The sequence below is a fragment of the Gadus chalcogrammus genome, chromosome 5, assembly GCF_026213295.1.
Source record: "Gadus chalcogrammus isolate NIFS_2021 chromosome 5, NIFS_Gcha_1.0, whole genome shotgun sequence".
Classification (NCBI taxonomy): domain Eukaryota; kingdom Metazoa; phylum Chordata; class Actinopteri; order Gadiformes; family Gadidae; genus Gadus; species Gadus chalcogrammus.
The window spans coordinates 9,281,974-9,299,568 of NC_079416.1; the positions used below are offsets into that span (position 1 = coordinate 9,281,974).

The window sequence follows — 17,595 nt, forward strand, 5'->3', positions numbered from 1 at the left end:
ACTGAACCGATGGGTCGCCCGCGTGGTTGAATGTGTCCTCAGCATCGTCGTGTACAAGAGCAGCCAGCGCTCCAAGAAGGTCCGCCTGCAGCACTTCTTCACCCCGGAGAAGTCCACCGTCACCAGCCTGGTCCACAGGGGGCGCTGTCTCTACGCCGGCCTGGTCACCGGCTCCGTGGCCATCTACTCCAGACAACAAGGTGTGTGTGTGTGTGTGTGTGTGTGTGTGTGTGTGTGTGTGTGTGTGTGTGTGTGTGTGTGTGTGTGTGTGTGTGTGTGTGTGTGTGTGTGTGTGTGTGTGTGTGTGTGTGTGTGTGTGTGTGTGTGTGTGTGTGTGTGTGTGTGTGTGAATAAAACACCTTTACAAAGGTCTGCCATCACGGTTGTTGACATATTCCGAGGTTTGTTGACATTTCTGCAGCGCTAATTACGGCAATTATGAGTCCATCACATAAATCGTGCAAAGAACCACAACAACGTGGCCATTGAGACACGGTGGCAGCAGTTGATTTAAATTGAGTGATCCTGATCTCGGTTGGAATGAACCATTAAACGTCTGACGTTTGAAAATGGTGGACATCGGTCCGCGAGGGACTGTTTGGTTGGGGGCCCACCCTACTAGGTCGGACCCAGTGCGAGCCCCCCGGCTCAGACCGAATCACAGGGATGGCCGTTGAGGCTGAGGCCGGGGGGTTCGGTTCCCCATGGCATCGGTTGTCGGGGAGAAGCCATTCGGTTAAACGTTGACCTAGTTCAACACACACACACACACGCGCACTCACACACACACATGCACTCACACGCGTACGATCGTACTGGGCCGAGCACAGGAATGGTTCAGGAACTGAACTCTTCCCACAGCCGTTTTTTTTTTTATCTGCCCCATTTTCTTTCTTTCTCTTTCATTGTTGTTTTTGTCATCTCTCTGGTCGGCTTTTGTGGCTGCACAAGTGATGGCTCTGTTCCTCTTGTCTCTCGCTTGCTCCCTGGATCCCTCTCTCTCTCGCTCGGCCTTTATCTCAATCTCGTACGTGGAGGAGAGTCAGAGAAAGGGACATCTTGGCTGTCGTGGAGCGACGTGTCAGGGAGTGGGGGGAGAGAGAGATGCCTCTATTCCTCACCAGCCAAGCTGCTCTTTTCTCTGGATGAGACACAGAGCTGCATAGGAATGCTTGGTCCACCTATTTCAGAGTCTCCTTCCACCACATTCCTGTCTCAAAGCTCGAATCTGTCTGTGGTTTCCCCTTTATTTCCCGTCGGGACTTGTCACTAAAGATCCATCGGTCAAAACAGATATAGTGCAGAAAATGGAATAGAATATATTATACATGGTTTTACTGATACTACCCCTTCGCCTGATCATGTACGGGGCTGTTGAAGATTTATATACATTCATCTCAGTTATATCTTGTACATAAACAGAACCTCAGCTTATCTGCCTTATCTGTATTTCTCTTATTCCCCTGGATGGAAACATCTCCCCTGGGGGTCTGTCTGAGGCAGCAGGGTTTCAACTGCCCTTTTCCCGTTTGTAGTTGTCTGGCTAGCCGGCTGACATTTGGCTCAGCGCGGTCGGGTGACTGCGCGGCCGTCCGGCTCCTCCCACACCATCCTGTCCCCGCCCACACGCCCGGTCACACATAAAGGAGACCTGAGGCTGACATTGTGGAAAGTTGCCTCTATAATCCCATGGGCTGGTATTGGTTCACCACCCTGAAGCCGGCCCCGGCAGGATTAAGCAAGAGGACTGCAGTAAACATTGATCGGCCATGGAAGGGCTCTAGCGCCATTAGAGTCGCCACTATTGTGTTCTTTATTACGCGGGTTATCGGCTTGGAAACTATGGATTACCATGGAAAAGTTGCTTTGCTTATTTCCAGGCATGAAACTGCGACGTGGAGAGTAGAGATGACAAAGTATTGAGGAGGTAGTTCTCATCATATTCACATCATGAAACACGAACCGACTTGTAAACACGAGTTGGTACTTTAGGTAGTTTTTGACATCAATGCAATAGCACTACTTTATCACCTGCAAGTGGGTTATTAACAGAAATAATGATTATGATTGTCATGAACAATGACATTTAAAGACAAAGCCCAATATTAAATCAACAATGACCATTTCAAATGAAGATGAAGGATGTTCTGGAATAATGCCAGCTACAACTACAACGTGAAGCGGGACAATCAACCCATCCACACAACCACTAATCACAGCCCGATACAGCACAATTAACACTTAGACACCAATCAATTGAAACAATACGTTCACTAGAGCTGTGCAGAACGAGTCGCCCCCTCAAGTTGGAGAGATGTGATCTTTCATTTGAATAACAAAGGAACTTGAGTAGCCTGTGTTTATCCTTGCGACTTGTGACTGAGTGTGTGCGGTTAGTTTGATCTGTGTGTACGCTGTGTGTCCCTGTGTGTGCAGAGTGACTCAGCGCTCAGGTTGTGTTGTCATGACACATCACCACACAGCCTCCGTCTGCAACACAAACAGCCAGGGAGGGAGAGAGAGAAAGAGAGCGAGGCGGATATGTCCTCACTCTGCAAAGGTTGCACGCCCCTCCAGATGGACCACATGGAAAGAAAGCACCTCAATTGTTTCTCTCTCTGCCTGTTTGTGTTTTCAGTTATCTCTCACTGAAAGTTTGGTGTGGGCAAATCAGATTTCTCTCTGGCTCCGGGTTTATGTTCTGCAGCAATATAGGATGGACTCATATCCACACACGGACACACACACGCCCACGCACACACGTGTGTTTAAAAGCTCCGTTGTGATGGGTTTGTTCCGTTGTTGCCAGGGAGGAATGTGGCTGATCCCAGGACTGGACTGGGCTAGGCTCCCTCCAGCAGAGCTGAACCACACACACACACACACACACACACACACACACACACACACACACACACACACACACACACACACACACGCGCGCACACGCCCACACAAACAGCTGCTATATCATCGCTGTGCAAAGTGCACTCCCCTTCCCTGCTTTTCCTTATGTATAACCTCCCTCGTACACACACACACACACACACACACACACACACACACACACACACACACACACACACACACACACACACACACACACACACACACACACACACACACACACACACACACACACAGTTAGTTTAATTATTACAACAATATACACCCAGTTTAATTATTACAACAATATGCACCCAGTTTAATTATTACAACAATATACACAGCAGATGCGGGTATCAACACTAGAACTGCTCCACAGTGGATGATTTAGCCGTGTTCCCTGGGCACCGCTGCACCCTCCAGAACGAGCTCGGCTTTCCTCGCCCGGCTCCCCTCTCTTCAATAGGCGTCTTTGTGCCTCCCACCTCACTCACTTCCACACCAGCTCCCAGATTAGCCAGGCAGGGGAGTGTGTGAGTGTGTGAGTGTGTGTGAGTGGTGGATGTGGAGGGAAAGAGCTTCTTCCCTTCCTGCCCAGCTTGGTCCCATTCAGAGCCAGGGAAGTCATTAGGGAAGGGGATCTGATTCAGGGCGAGCCACCGCCGTTTCCCAGACTTTAGAGACAGAGAGAAAATTACAATAATGTGTTCAGTGCTGCGACTCGACACTCAGAAGTGTGGGGTTTACTTATGCTTTTCCAGACTTGCCCAGGGAGCGTATTTTCCTGTCATTTCCTATTCCCCAACTGGCCCAATATTAAGCGGATATTCACTTTGATGTGTCTTCTGTTTATATATATAGTTATACTGGTGTGAAGGCCATTGAACCAAACCTACACGACTTCTGGTCAAACAATGCAAGAACTTGGCTTCTACATGCTGCAATTCAGATGTCTCAGAGAAATGTGTTTATATTATTTGACACAGCCCGAGGGAATAGCACTATGGGTGTCCAGACTTGTGTGTGTGTGTGTGTGTGTGTGTGTGTGTGTGTGTGTGTGTGTGTGTGTGTGTGTGTGTGTGTGTGTGTGTGTGTGTGTGTGTGTGTGTGTGTGTGTGTGTGTGTGTGTGTGTACAATATCTGTGTGTCTGGGTAGGTGGGCTGTTGTTGCAGGGTCCTTTACCCTCGTGCTTCACAGCTCATTTATATTCACAGGGAACACAGTAAGGGTGTTCATCAAAGGGCTACTCCATCCATTGTAGCAGCATGATGAATGGCCGTGGCATTAACCAGCAGCTCCTCTTTCTGTTCATTCGGTCGGTTCTAAAAACGTTGAATTGCTCTCCCTTGACCCTGTCGTGGCATAAACAAAAGAGTAAGAAAATAATAGAATATTCTCTGACATTTTCTAATTGCTTTCACATTTCCAGAGCCTACCGACCCCGTGTTGTTGACAGAAACTGTTAATGTCCTTAACTGAAAAATCGCTACAGCCAGTGTTGTGTTTTCCTCTCGATGGCCATTCGCGTTGCTGCCAATAAAATCCATTAAAATCCACGCAAACATGTATTTTGGTTTCCTGTGTGATGTGTTGCAGACGGCCTGTGGAGCTGGGAGCAGCCCAGCGTGCTGAACCTGGGGGTGCTGCCCATCAAGGCCATGCTGGCGGTGGAGGAGCACGTGTGGGTGTCCTGCGGGGGTCACGTCTTCATCGTCAGCACCCACACACACTCTGTGGAGGTATGTCCACAATCTGCAGCGCTCGTGTTTGCTCTTCTCCTCTCCCGGTCGGGGTCACCACGGCCACCCCGTCCACGTAGACGTCTGTGTGCTGAAGGTGTCTGTGGGCAAAGTCCAGTGCCAGGGTCCAATTCTGTTCTGTGTAAATCATACAGATTTGGATAGCGAGCTAGGTGAATGTGTCAGTGTAAGGCATGCAGATGGCTCTGGCTGCATTGTGACTCCAATCATCGTCTCGCACTCATTTGATACAATATTTATTGTAGTAAATCCCAAAATAACTTGGGTGGCACTAGTTGCCATTTTAAGGAAACTAGGCCACTCATAATTCAGAATGTAAAGAAACTGTTAATTGCCTACTTCAACATGTCCCTGTCAAAGAGAAGAAGGTTGATATTTTCTCAAGATGTTATAGTAAATATCTATTCACTGAAGTCAATGGAAACTCAACGTGCCTCGTGTGCACACTGCAAGTAGCGATGAAATTAAATTAAATAATGTCGCCAGTACAATACGATACGCACAGGTGAATGTACAAATGCACCGGCCAATTTTGTGAATAACTTTATACATTCAAGCCTATCATAGTTTATACGTTTTATTTGTCCGTATCCAATGAAATATCATTTGGTCTTTTACGGCCCGCAATTTAAAATGAGTTCAACAGCCCTGGTTTGAAGTGTCTGGCTGCACGTGAGAGTAAAATCCACCCCAAAGCAAAACGCATAAAGAACGATCTCCCCTCCTTCTATCCATCGGACAGATCCATTAACGGTATCGACCTGAACCATTCCCTTTCTACCGAGTCTGTCAGTGAACGGAGGAAGCAGTGTCTCTCTCCTGGTGGTGGGGTTGGTGGGGGTGGTGTATGTCACAGAGGCAGGGCAATTATCCACGTTAGTGACCCACTCTGAGCTTCGCCTACATCTCTGTAGAATTCACTACCACAAAACAGTCTCATCCCATAACCCATATCCCACAGCACAGAAACACTTTGCCTCCCACCTACTGCTCCCACCCACCATTACACTGCTTTACTAGCTTCAGCCATTAAACGTGTGTGTGTGTGTTTGTGTGTGGGTGTGTTGTGGGTGAAGGGGTGTGTGTGTCAAAGGAAAAGAGGTTGCATATTTGTTCAACAGGATTAGTCATTCGCCATTTACTCAATTTCATTTGAACACATTCATTTGAAGGACTTTACTACTACTATTTTACTGTTAATATTGTGTAATTTAGAAGACTCTATCTTTTATACAATGGAAACATAGTCACTTAGGACCAGGGAGGGATTAGATAGTAGGTAAGCAGTTTTATCTATTTATGTAACTACCCTTGGCTGTGCGAAAAGAAATAAAAAAAAAAATTGGATTTATTAAACATGACATTTATTGATAATGTAATAATAATAACAAGCTTATTATCTATTGTATTCTATGGTTTGAACTTCCTATTTCCCAGTAATAAATAAAAGTATGTGAAATAGAGAGGCTAGTTGAAAAGGGTTTATCTTAGTGAGGAAACTGGGGCAGCCTCTGAATCGTTAAGGAACCCTTGATTAGACGCTCTGGGCGTTACAACAGGGTCTTATGAGAGGAAGGGAGCTGGGCTGCTTGAACAGGACCCCTCAAAGCATTGAGTCAACAGACTTCTATGTTAAATGCAATGTGAGCTAATTGCTCAGCGCGGGCCAACTCTCACTGCTAGCTTCACCAACGGTATTAAAGAGCCCTCAAGCCCATGCGTAATGCCACCTCTCTCACGCACACATTCCTGCAGATCTCGCTCTGCATACCAAGGAGCACTGTCCATGGTTCTCTGTACTGTCCCGTCGGAGTCCAGGAGCACCTCCTGGACAGGAATAGATGATCCCTCTGACACACGCATGCACACACATAATCTGGTTAGCTCCAATAAGCTTATTATGGCCCACCTGTCTCTCGCTCTCTGTCTCTGTCTGTCTGTTTCTCCCTCTCTTTCACTCTCCCTCTCTCTCCCTCTCCCTCTCCCTCTCTCTCCATCTCCCCCTGCCTCTCTCTCTCTCTCTCTCTCTCTCTCCCTGTCCCCTTGAGTGCTCACCACAAGCCCTGAGAAATAGACTCAAGGGGACAGAGGCTTAATACGGTAGAGAATATAGAGGAAGAGAAACTTTAAGAGAAAAGGGAAACAGGGAGCGGCTGATTACAATGAGACAATACAATGGGTAGCTGCGGGTTTCTCAAAGGTTATCGCCAAAGGCAATGTTTTCTGTGTGTTTCCGTTGCCGAGCAGCATTCTACCCTGCTTTGCAGCTCTTGTGAACGGGCTCTCCTTGGCCAAATAAAGACCCGCCTCCACTATGGGGAAGTGTGGAGGGGTTACGTAACTGGCACAGATGGAGCGGAGCCAGCCTTCAACATAGTGCTGCTGAACGCATTGCCATGGCCCAATCGCAATTCCCTTTTTTGTCACTTTAAGTAATAAGTGTTATGAAAAATAGAACACTAATGTCCTTGGCCCTCATTACAAGGAAGGGTCTTGAGGAGATCCTATGCAATCAGGATGAATAATGAAACACTTTGATTACACCAGATATCCCCCGTGGGCCCCAGCCTCGTTCCCGTCCGCCCTGGATAACTCTGTGCCCACATTCATTCCTCTCAGCCCCACCGGTGACATTCTACCCTGCACCGGCCTGGCTGTTGTGTTGGTGGCAGGCTTTGTTGTCATTGGCAGGGCCCAACAAAGGCTCCCACCGGCCCCGCCGTCCAACGGGCGGCAACAGGGGGCGCCCATTGAGGAGCCCGTTGAGGAGCCCGCTGCTCTGAACCGTTGGGGTGGATGGACGGAGGAATCTGGTCCCTGTTGAATAACTGTCAATAATAATGATGGCAGTTACACAAGGCTATTATTATTAAGCTGATTTGCGTATATTAATGCCGGCAACTATCAACCGACCTGTTGGTATTGTCAGCTCAACCTTCAATTCCAGGGAGGGCATCAACTACTTGTACCTGCGGAAACTTGGACTATAATTAGACTCATTGTTTTTCAGAAGCCCTGTTAGTTTTTCAGGTGACATTAATTATTTACTCCCCCTGGCTGCCTAATCATGCAAGCTACTTACACTTTAAATAGAGTGGAGATACTGTCAACAACATACAAAAAAATAGAAATCTCTACGGCTTCATTGAGAATAGCGACATTTTTAGGTCAAGCCTCTGCATACTGTGGGAAATAGTAGTTGCATAATGAAACGCTGTGTGAGTGCTCAGTTTATGAAATGCAAGCCTTAACCCCCCGTTGAGCTCCCAGACCCATCCGCCAACCGGCCCTTACCCCCTCTCTCCCCCCCCTCCTCAGAGGCAGCTGGAGGCCCACCAGGAGGAGGGCATGGTGGTCTCCCACATGGTGGTAGCCGGCGTGGGCATCTGGATCGCCTTCAGCTCGGGCTCCACGCTGCGCCTCTTCCACACGGAGACCCTGGAGCACCTGCAGGACATCAACATCGCCACGCCCGTCCACAACCTCCTGGCCGGTAGGACCGACACCTCCCCGCGCCGACGGCCGCCGGCTACGTGTAGCGCTGCTACAGGCTACCCGATAATAAAGAGTATTAGTGTAGCTTGTAATGGGGGACCGCACTGTAAATGTGTATTGACAGGGTACAGCACTGGTGGTTAGGAGATATAAGAAACAGTGGTTCAGTGGTTCTTCCATCGGAAACCGCAACGATTCAGGCTGCCCTTCAGTGTCACTCAATACTGAATGCTGACAGACGGTGAAAAAGCAGTGTGTTTGAGAGTGAACCGGAGCCTTGCACCGTCCTTGATATTCTCTCTTCTGATTGTTCTGGCAAATATACCAACCCAAGCACTTCCTCCTCTGTTCCCTCCTCCAACGCTCGAGCAGAGCTTGTTCTCCTGTGAGCTCATGTGATTTTAAATAGGAGTTTTCTAACCGGATGTCTGTCCGTCTGTAATTAGCTGACATCAGGCTGGGTGATCATCCAGGGGGCTTTCATCTGCACGCGCATCCGTCAAGCTGCCGTCAGCTGTCCGAGGCAGCCTCTTGTCTAAACACGGAAATCCTTGGAACGTCGCGATACACCTTGATTTGTGCTAGTGTGGTCATCTTTGCCTTGACATGCCAAACATTTCTGACATGACTGAATGCGTCTGTTTATTTTTGTGGCCCACCTTTCTATCGCACAGTTCTGCTGCCTCTCCGTCTTGAATCACCATCCGAGGAATTCCTATTTAGACATTTCCTCTTTGAAGGCCTGCACAACCTGTTGCCAAGGTGTTCTGCATGTTGACATTGCAATGCTATTGAGCGTGCAGTGATCAAAGAAAAAAGTCAGAGATGTTGGGCTCTGAGGGAGATTGGATGTAAACAAGTCATTCAGTATAAGCAAATGAGTCATGATTATGTATTATTTTGTGGCGCATGTGTTAATATATAAAAATATTGGTGCACAAGTTGCAATCGGCAAACAACACCTTTTTGAAGTGAAGCTTTTTGCCTTAGCCGTTGATCCACGTTGTTACCATGGCGACGGTTAGATCCGACTAGAGTGTGTGCGTTTGTTTTCCGCTCGCCGTGGTGGACAAGACGCTGTCTTTCTCCCCCGGTGCACTTGGTGTCTCTTGAGGTCTCTAGCCAGACACCACCCGGGACGTCCCACTTTAATGGCTGGTCACGTTACCATGACAGCTAGTCCCATCGGAGCAGACAGCTGTGTCGGAACATATAATCTCCTGCTGCTACATCAGCCCCCAAGAACTGTAATAATCTGTCTGCCAGCATAAACAAACACACAACACCCCACCACACACACACGCACACGCACACGCACACGCACACCCCTGATTTATAGTTTTAATTCTTTGTTCCCCTTGGCAACGAGTAGCTGTGTTTGCGGAATGATTTCGGGTGCATTCCATCTCTTTCCGTGTGCATGCTGAATAATGCAGCCAGCTGTGGCGCTCTCTCCTTGCTCTGTTTGTCCTGAGGATGAGGTCATTCCCTGGTTTTATCAGGGTACTTTGACAGCTTCCTCCCAGAGCGCGGTTGTATAGTAATTAGATGATGCATCCTAACTGTTGTTGTTCATCAGACACCAAGAGCAGCCTGCTGATAAATGTGTTTGTTCTGAGGGGGACAGCTTTGATTTAGAGTGTGTGTGTGTGTGTGTGTGTGTGTGTGTGTGTGTGTGTGTGTGTGTGTGTGTGTGTGTGTGTGTGTGTGTGTGTGTGTGTGTGTGTGTGTGTGTGTGTGTGTGTGTGTGTGTGTGTGTGTGTGTGTACATGTAGGTGTAGATTACCTTGACTGCACTTGCATTCTTGAAGAGAAGAGCTTAAGGTGTGTTGTGGTCAGTAGTTAATGGGGAGCCTGCAGTTCTACAGTGTTGTTTTAGCAGCATCATTAGCTGTTAGCTTTGGGCTGCCATGTTATGACCACAACAGACATGAATAACAACAGAAGACCTCCGGTTACATGCACCAAAACAAATAATGTTTCCTTCTTCTATGATTAATTTCAATCATTTGTGCGATTTAAAATCATGGCATTATTGGATGATCCCCAAAAACAATCCGAAATTTAGGAAAGCCAAGTTGGGTAAGTCTCATTATGATATATTATCTCTAACTAATTCCTTTCTTACTGCCCTCCATTTTACGGTTATGGAGGTCTATTTATTTATAAACAAAGGTCAATGGAGCCCTATTGGACACATAATCTACATGTACTGATGAGTTGTTCATACTGTGGGTGAACATCAAACGTCCCAAAGGATGGTGGAGATTTCACGGGGAGTAGAAAAGCGCTGGGGTTAGAGCTCAATGCACGGAGCCTTCCTGTAAATACCACACGGCTATCAGTACAGGTCTGAGAGGAAACCGAGTGTTTGCCCTAACTACATTCAGATGAGCGTGTGGTGAAGCCCTCGCTCTGGCGAGGCGGCTCTCAGAGCCAGACGTTTGAGGCCTCTGCCTCATCCAGATGTGAATGATAAAGGCTAAAGACTGCTCTGGGCCATCCCATGCCTATAGTAGCTAATGCAGTCCATACCCGCCCCAGAGGAGCTTGGTTCTGGGAAGGAGAACCAAAAGAAAACAACACTCTCCATGAAAGCCCTCCACCCAAACCCAGCCTGGCAGGTAGTGCCACTCAGAGCCCACTTCCTGTTTGCTCACTTCCTGTTAAAACCACAGGCCCTCTACCCTGTTACACCCCCCCCCCCCCCCCCCCCCTGCCCCCTGCCTGACCTCCATCAGGGTCAAGACCACCCCACCTCCTGGTCCCAAGTAGGGTCCATGTGGATGGGCTTCTGCAAGAGCAAGTGAAAGTGAAATGACCCTCTCTCTCTCTCTCTTCATGGGAGCTATTTCACACAATGCAGAAAATCATGGTTCTGCCAACCTGCTCATAACTTTTATTTTCTTCTGTGGCATGTCGCGATCCACGGCATTTTCCGGAAATTCCCCCGCCGTGAGTCTGACGCCCGCTGTGAGCCTGAAGGGTGGCGGTCGAGAACTGCGACCACCAGACGTCCTAGTGGGTCAGACTGCTCGGGCAGAGAGGGCTGTCTGGGGGGGCGGCGGGGGGGGGTCGATTCCAGTTACAGGAAACGGGGCTGATATTGGATCTGGCTGAATGAAAAGACCGGTACGTTCCATTTTTTTCTTTTCCACCCACTTTCCTTTCAGACGCGTCTAAATAGAGATGAACGTCGATCGTGTTTCACAGCCTCACATGGAACGGTGGGCACCGCGTTTAGTTAACAATTTCCTCGACATGAGAAAGAGTTCTCCACGGGGCGTTGGCGTTCAGCTTGAGTAACCCTGAGAACAACTGTGTGTGTGTGTGTGTGTGTGTGTGTGTGTGTGTGTGTGTGTGTGTGTGTGTGTGTGTGTGTGTGTGTGTGTGTGTGTGTGTGTGTGTGTGTGTGTGTGTGTGTGTGTGTGTGTGTGTGTGTGTGTGTGATAATGGACACACCCAAGGTGGGAAGGGGTAAGTCCATCTCAGGTTCAGGCATGTTGAACACCTCAGCCGGCCTGCTTGCTGCTGGATCCATCACCTTTCATGAGTGGTATCCCACATAGAGCCACTCATGAGGGAGCTGCTGTGTGGAGAGATCGAGGGTCTAGGGGAAGGTTGTTTGGCGAAGCAGGTCAGATACACACATTGCTTCCTATTCATCGCACACAGAATCTGCCATCTGAAAGGTGTTTCACTTCTAAGGCCCTTGTGTGTGAAGGCCCCCCACCCTGTGTTTAACAGGGTGGGGGGGGGGGGGGGGGATGCAGAGGTCATCAGGGCTCACTGGTAGACCGTGAGATGAGGTGTTCCCCAGAGAGTAGGCTGCTCTCGCTGTTGGGGTGGTGGCCTGCAGAAGAGGAAGGAAGTGCTTGTTTCCATTTGTCTGAATCGCTTTTGACCTAAATATGCAGCCAAGCATGGCCTAATGACAGGCAAATGTGTGTGTGTGTGTGTGTGTGTGTGTGTGTGTGTGTGTGTGTGTGTGTGTGTGTGTGTGTGTGTGTGTGTGTGTGTGTGTGTGTGTGTGTGTGTGTTTGGGCTCACTGGGGTGACTCACACACTGTACACAATACAATGCAAACCCAGAGGAGCCTGCATTCGATCGAAGTGAACCTTTCATCTTATCTTAGGTTTTTTTATCAGGTCATCTTCTGTTTCCACAGTGTGGATCGGTTATCGGGTGTTGGACAAGAGGGGGCGGGGTTTGAATTGCATTGGAATACTCGAAAAATGAAGTGCACACAAGACTACAGCGTAAAGCGAGGGTGAAACGGTCGCAGCCCGGCCGGTCGTTTGTGCGTCCGCTCCGCTCGCATAGTGCTGAGGCGGGCGGTTGGTGCCGGCGTGCCGTAGCAGGGGGGGAGCCGATGTGTTGGGTGGGGCGTCGCCGCCCTTACTGGGGCCCGACGGCGCTGAGTGCGGATCAAAGCGGCTCTCCGGCGGGATGGGAGCCAGAGCCGGGGCCGTGTTGATGCACGGCCCAGGTTTTATTTTGGTTCACCCTCTGGGCGGCGAACTCCAAATATTATGAAAGGAGGAAGTCAAGTACAACCCCCCACCCCCACCCCCCCCGGAACCAGCAGCCTGAGCCTCTGCTGACCTGGGGTCCTCATTAAATACACATGTAAGCCCCCGGTTGTCACGGCCCCCCCCCCCGTCTCTAGAGGGGGGTGCTGCTGGAGGGACAACCAGTCCGTCTGCCTATCTCAGACTGCTGATCTCCCATCATAAAGCCCAGGGGGATTACTGTAAGGGAGGGTGAGGGCGGGGGGGGGACTGGGAAGGAAGGCAGGGGGGGGGGGGCTCTAGTCGGAGTGCTGGGTGTTGACTCATGGGCCCTCTCACCACCCACGAAGCCCAGCTCAGGGCTGGTTTTCACCCCCTGGATTCCCATCAAAAGCCCTCCTCATCCTCCCCTCCTGTGCAGACACCTGACTAATTATGGGCTGTTGTTACAGATCCCATTCCCATGGAGTTATTAGAGGGGGAGGTGTTTTTGCTGTGAGAGAGTGCCAGGTTCCTCATAATAAGTCACTCAAGCAGGCTTTCTTCCCCGGTCCGGCGGGAACGTGCCACTATCGTCCGTCTGTCCAAACAGAATGATGGTTGGCACCGCGGACCAAAGTACAGCCCGCTGATTCACGTTGTTGCCGCAAACGTTTGTGAAAGGAGGCAGAGATGGTGGCGTAATCAAGGCGTTACGCCTCCCTCGTTATATTGCGTAACCCCTTTGTGTTGAGTGTTAGTCTTAAAGGGGAACCATTATGTCGCCCTTTTCACTCGGGCTGAAAGAGACATTTGTGAAGCACTGCTTTTGTCCCGGCTTCTCCTCAGGTTGCCCTGGGGACCAACTACTGTTAAGAGCTGCTGCATGCCCAACTCTTGCTCTCCCATCCCACTGTATTTCATTGTAGTATCCCACCTGGCGACGAGGCCCATTGACAGTACACTTTAAACATGTCCAGCACATAATGCTGTTCTTTGTTTGAGTATGCATGTGTGTGTTTGTGGGTTGTACAGCCCTGACGCCGAATCACAAAGAACAAGGTGTGTGTGTGTGTGTGTGTGTGTGTGTGTGTGTGTGTGTGTGTGTGTGTGTGTGTGTGTGTGTGTGTGTGTGTGTGTGTGTGTGTGTGTGTGTGTGTGTGTGTGTGTGTGTGTGTGTGTGTGTGTGTGTGTGTGCGCGCTCAAGGGATTCAACTGTCAATCAGTATGTCCTAACAAAATATACACCGACAAAGGAAACAAACCAGGGACAAAGCAAGTCAAGCCAAATGCGGAAGCGAAGCGGCAACCGAAGGTGTCAGCTGAGCTCACACCCAAGTCAGAGCACATGGGCAGGATGTAGTTCAGGTGTACCCCGTTCCCCTTACCAAGGTACACCCGAGTCAAAAGCCACCCGGGCAGGGCGTAGCTCAGCTGTACCCCGTTCCCCTCACCCAGGTGAACAGCCGTGAACCTCAGACGACGTTAACCTGAACCCCCCCCCCCCCCCCCCACCCAACAGTGTATGGTGTGCTGTGTCCCCAGGGACCCAGAGGGTGACGGTGAGCAGTCTGCTGGTGTGCTACGGCCTGCTGCTGGTGGGCACCAACCTGGGGATGACCGTGGCCCTCTCGGTGCCCAGACTCCAGGGCATCCCCAAGGTGACAGGTGAGCTCAAAGCCCCGCCTCTCCAGCCGCCCCTGAGCCCCTGAGCCCCCCTCAGGTACATGCATGTCTGATTGCGCTGAAGGGGCTTGAATGTAAGTGTGGACCTCCAACTGTCGTACCCTCATGGCAGAACATTCCTCCCCGTTTTTCTGTTTCTGTTTTAGTTTGAACTTTTCCAGGACAATTTGGGGGGGGGGTTAATAAGATCCAATAATTGCGCATAGCTGAAGGAGGCCCCTGGCTTAGGAATGTTTTTTCTACACTTGCCTTTTGCCAATTATGCCTTCACCTGGAGGGAACAAATGAGATGTCTGATTCCAGGGTGTCCTGCAGACCCGGTGGGCCGACGGTAACACACGGCTGCATGAGTGCAGTCGTTACTCCACTGTGGTTGATTCTCCTTCTAAAGAATGTACACACTTCCTGAAGTCCGTTATGTGTCACATATAGTGTAGTTATAGTTAGGGACATTTATATTCAGGGCCTTTAGCAGACGCTTTTATCAGCATGCATGCAAACGTCCAGAATGCTTGGCACGCAAAGCAGCCACGCATTGGTAACCCCGCAAGCTGACGTGCTCGTTCCTCGGCAGGCCGCGGCATGGTGTCCTTCCACGCCCACCACGGACCCGTCCGCTTCCTCACCATGGCCGCCGCCGTGTGCAACCGCACGTCCGGCGACCAGCCCGCCGCCCCCGCCCCCACCCCCGGGGAGACGAGCGGGGAGTCCCCGGAGCCCGGCGCCACCCCCACCGGCCAGCAGCAGCAGCAGCAGCAGCAGCGGCGAGGAGGCGGAGGCGTGTGGCTGGGCGAGGCGGGCTGCACCGCCATGGCCCTGCAGGACTCGCTCTCCAGCTCGTCCTGCGGCAGCCTGGCGCCGTCGCAGGGCTCCCTGGAGCACGGGCCCGAGGACGGGGCCCTGTACGACCTGCTGCACGACCCGGCCCAGCAGCAGCACCAGAGGGGCCGCGGCCCCGCCAGCAAGGTGGACGTCAGCTCGCTGCTGGTGGTCTCCGGGGGGCTAGGCCACCGCAGGGTCAACAGGAAGAGCAAGGCCCCGCGCCACGAGGACAGCGCCTCCACCGTCATGGTGTGGCAGATCCCCCTGCTCAACATGTGACCACGTCAGCAGCAGCAGCAGGGGCCGGGGTCCGGTGAGACGGGGCCTCAGTAGTTCACCAACGGATCAATAGCCCGAGGACAAAGGTTGCCTTCAAAGGTTGCACTTGTGTAGACCTGTTGAGGTCTTTTGTTGAAGAAAGAAATGCCTGAACGCCTGCTGTCCTCTCTGATTTTTGAATCAATCCGTTTATTCTTTCAACAGTATGACATTGGGCCTTCCACAAGGTTCCCAGTGGTAGCACGAACGGATGTCCTCATAGACGTACACGCATCCACATGCACATGGCCCTTGCACGGGGCCAAAGGGAGCTCAATAAAACCACTTAATCATGCGGAAGAGTGCTACCGGTGGACATTTTATCATGGGAAGCGGAAACCAGTTGATATGGGTGGACTGGTGTGAAAGTCAACACAACAGTGTCGTATAACAATCCTAATAGACTGGATTCCTCTCCTTCATGTGCCATACCAGTACTTACAGTATTGAAACCTGTATTTCACTTGGGGCAAAATACAAAAAAAAAAAAAAACTTGACTGCAGAAATGTTCGCACACCGAGTGTGCGTTTGTGCGTGCGTGTGTGTGCTTGCGTGTGTGTGCGCTTGCGTGCGTGCGTGTGTGTGTGTGTGTGTGCGGGTGTCCATGTACATGTGTGTCTCAACAAAGCTTTATCCATTCTCGGCGTCGAGTATTCAGCTCTCATGTGGCCTGTGGGGCGTCGTAGATCTAAAGGGCGCTGCAAACTACACTATGGGATTGTTTTATTTTATATATATCATTCTTTTTTATTTGAGATTGGTACACTGAAGCTGACTCATGTCTCATAGCAGTGGGCTGCCGGAGCAGAGTGTAGAGATCTGTCTGAGTCTGAACATGACTGACCCAGCGTGAGAGGCCTCAAAGGGCATACCTGGCGGGCCAGGTTTCCACTAGGAACGAGTGAGGACCAGGAGGGAACGCTTTATTGTTTGACGCATTTGTTTTTCTTCTCGTTTAAAAAAAAAGGGTATTACAAAAAAAGAACGACATGCAAAGCTTTACTTTTGTCACGGTCTCCATGTATTTTTTTGGTTGTATCTTAACAAATATATAAACATTTCATTCAAACCTATTTGTGTATCTTCACTAGATTCATCTCCGATTTTTGTATGCTCATGTTTCAGTTTCATTTCTGCTGCCACGCTGTTTCACCAACGCCTACAGACTCTGTTATGCAATCCTGCTTCAGCAGAGTGGCAGTGTGGCCCACGGAGAAGAAACAAAACACAATAACACCGTCTTCTTCTTTATCCAATCCCAAGGGTTCCCTGGGCCCACTTTCCTCCTTTTCATCCGTTGCTGTTCTCTCTTGTACTGGAATAAGAGCTCAGCTTATATTGAGCTACTGATATTGCTCGTAATGCAATACTGATATTAATAATACTAATAATGGTTTATTTAATCGGGATATACCGAGGGGTGATGAGGGGTTTTACTACCGTCTGTTTCTATTTTATGTTTGTCTGGCTGCAATCACATAATCCTGACGACCCTGCAAATGGGAACCTTTTGTTTCCCACAAGCCTGTTAAGGGGTTCCATTCCAGCTTTGCGTGTATCGTTATCAGTCTGTAAAGGTTTCCCTTCGCTCTGTGAACAGGCAGCATTTATCTTCCCAAGAGAAGCAATGCTCTACAGAAGCTCTAGCCTACAGCTCTGCTGTGCAATGCTGTTTTCATATCTGACGGGCACAGTGGCGCAGACGTGCAGCGACGGTCACAAAGAAAGTTCACTTTCCATAGCCTGCCCTAATATCTTACTTTTAAAATGTATGCAAAAGCTTATCCAGTAATCAAACCTATTTGCATATTTATTTCATATTAACCAGATAAAAGGTGTTGCCAAAATGGAGACTGGAGCTCACCATCTAGGAAAAAGGGAGTTACTTAATATTTTACACGGTCGTTCCTCGGGGCTGATGACAGCTGTCACCCGAGGTGTTCGATAGTGAAAGAATGTCGCATGAACTTTTGATTCCCCTGACGCGTGCAGTGGATGCCACTGCCTGGCGTGGATGCCACTGCCTGGCGTGGCAATCTGTGAAGGGTTAATGCCAATATAGGTGAAGTGCTTTCAGTGGCGGCTGGCGATGAAACATGTTGGTGGGGCACAGTAATAGACAGGGGGTCTGAGGT

At 49.9% G+C, this 17,595-nt stretch overlaps 1 protein-coding gene across 2 annotated transcripts in view; it reads left to right on the forward strand.

Annotated features, from left to right (window-relative positions):
• arhgef10 (Rho guanine nucleotide exchange factor (GEF) 10) overlaps positions 1–17,595 on the forward strand; it is a 55,346-nt gene extending 37,751 nt beyond the window's left edge. For both annotated transcript variants that reach the window (XM_056589851.1, XM_056589852.1), the window contains 5 exons: positions 43–200; positions 4,484–4,626; positions 7,966–8,140; positions 14,179–14,301; positions 14,894–17,595. In XM_056589851.1, the coding sequence (XP_056445826.1) occupies positions 43–200; positions 4,484–4,626; positions 7,966–8,140; positions 14,179–14,301; positions 14,894–15,420 (1,126 nt within the window). In that variant the 3' untranslated portion in view covers positions 15,421–17,595. The remainder of the gene's footprint in view (positions 1–42; positions 201–4,483; positions 4,627–7,965; positions 8,141–14,178; positions 14,302–14,893) is intronic.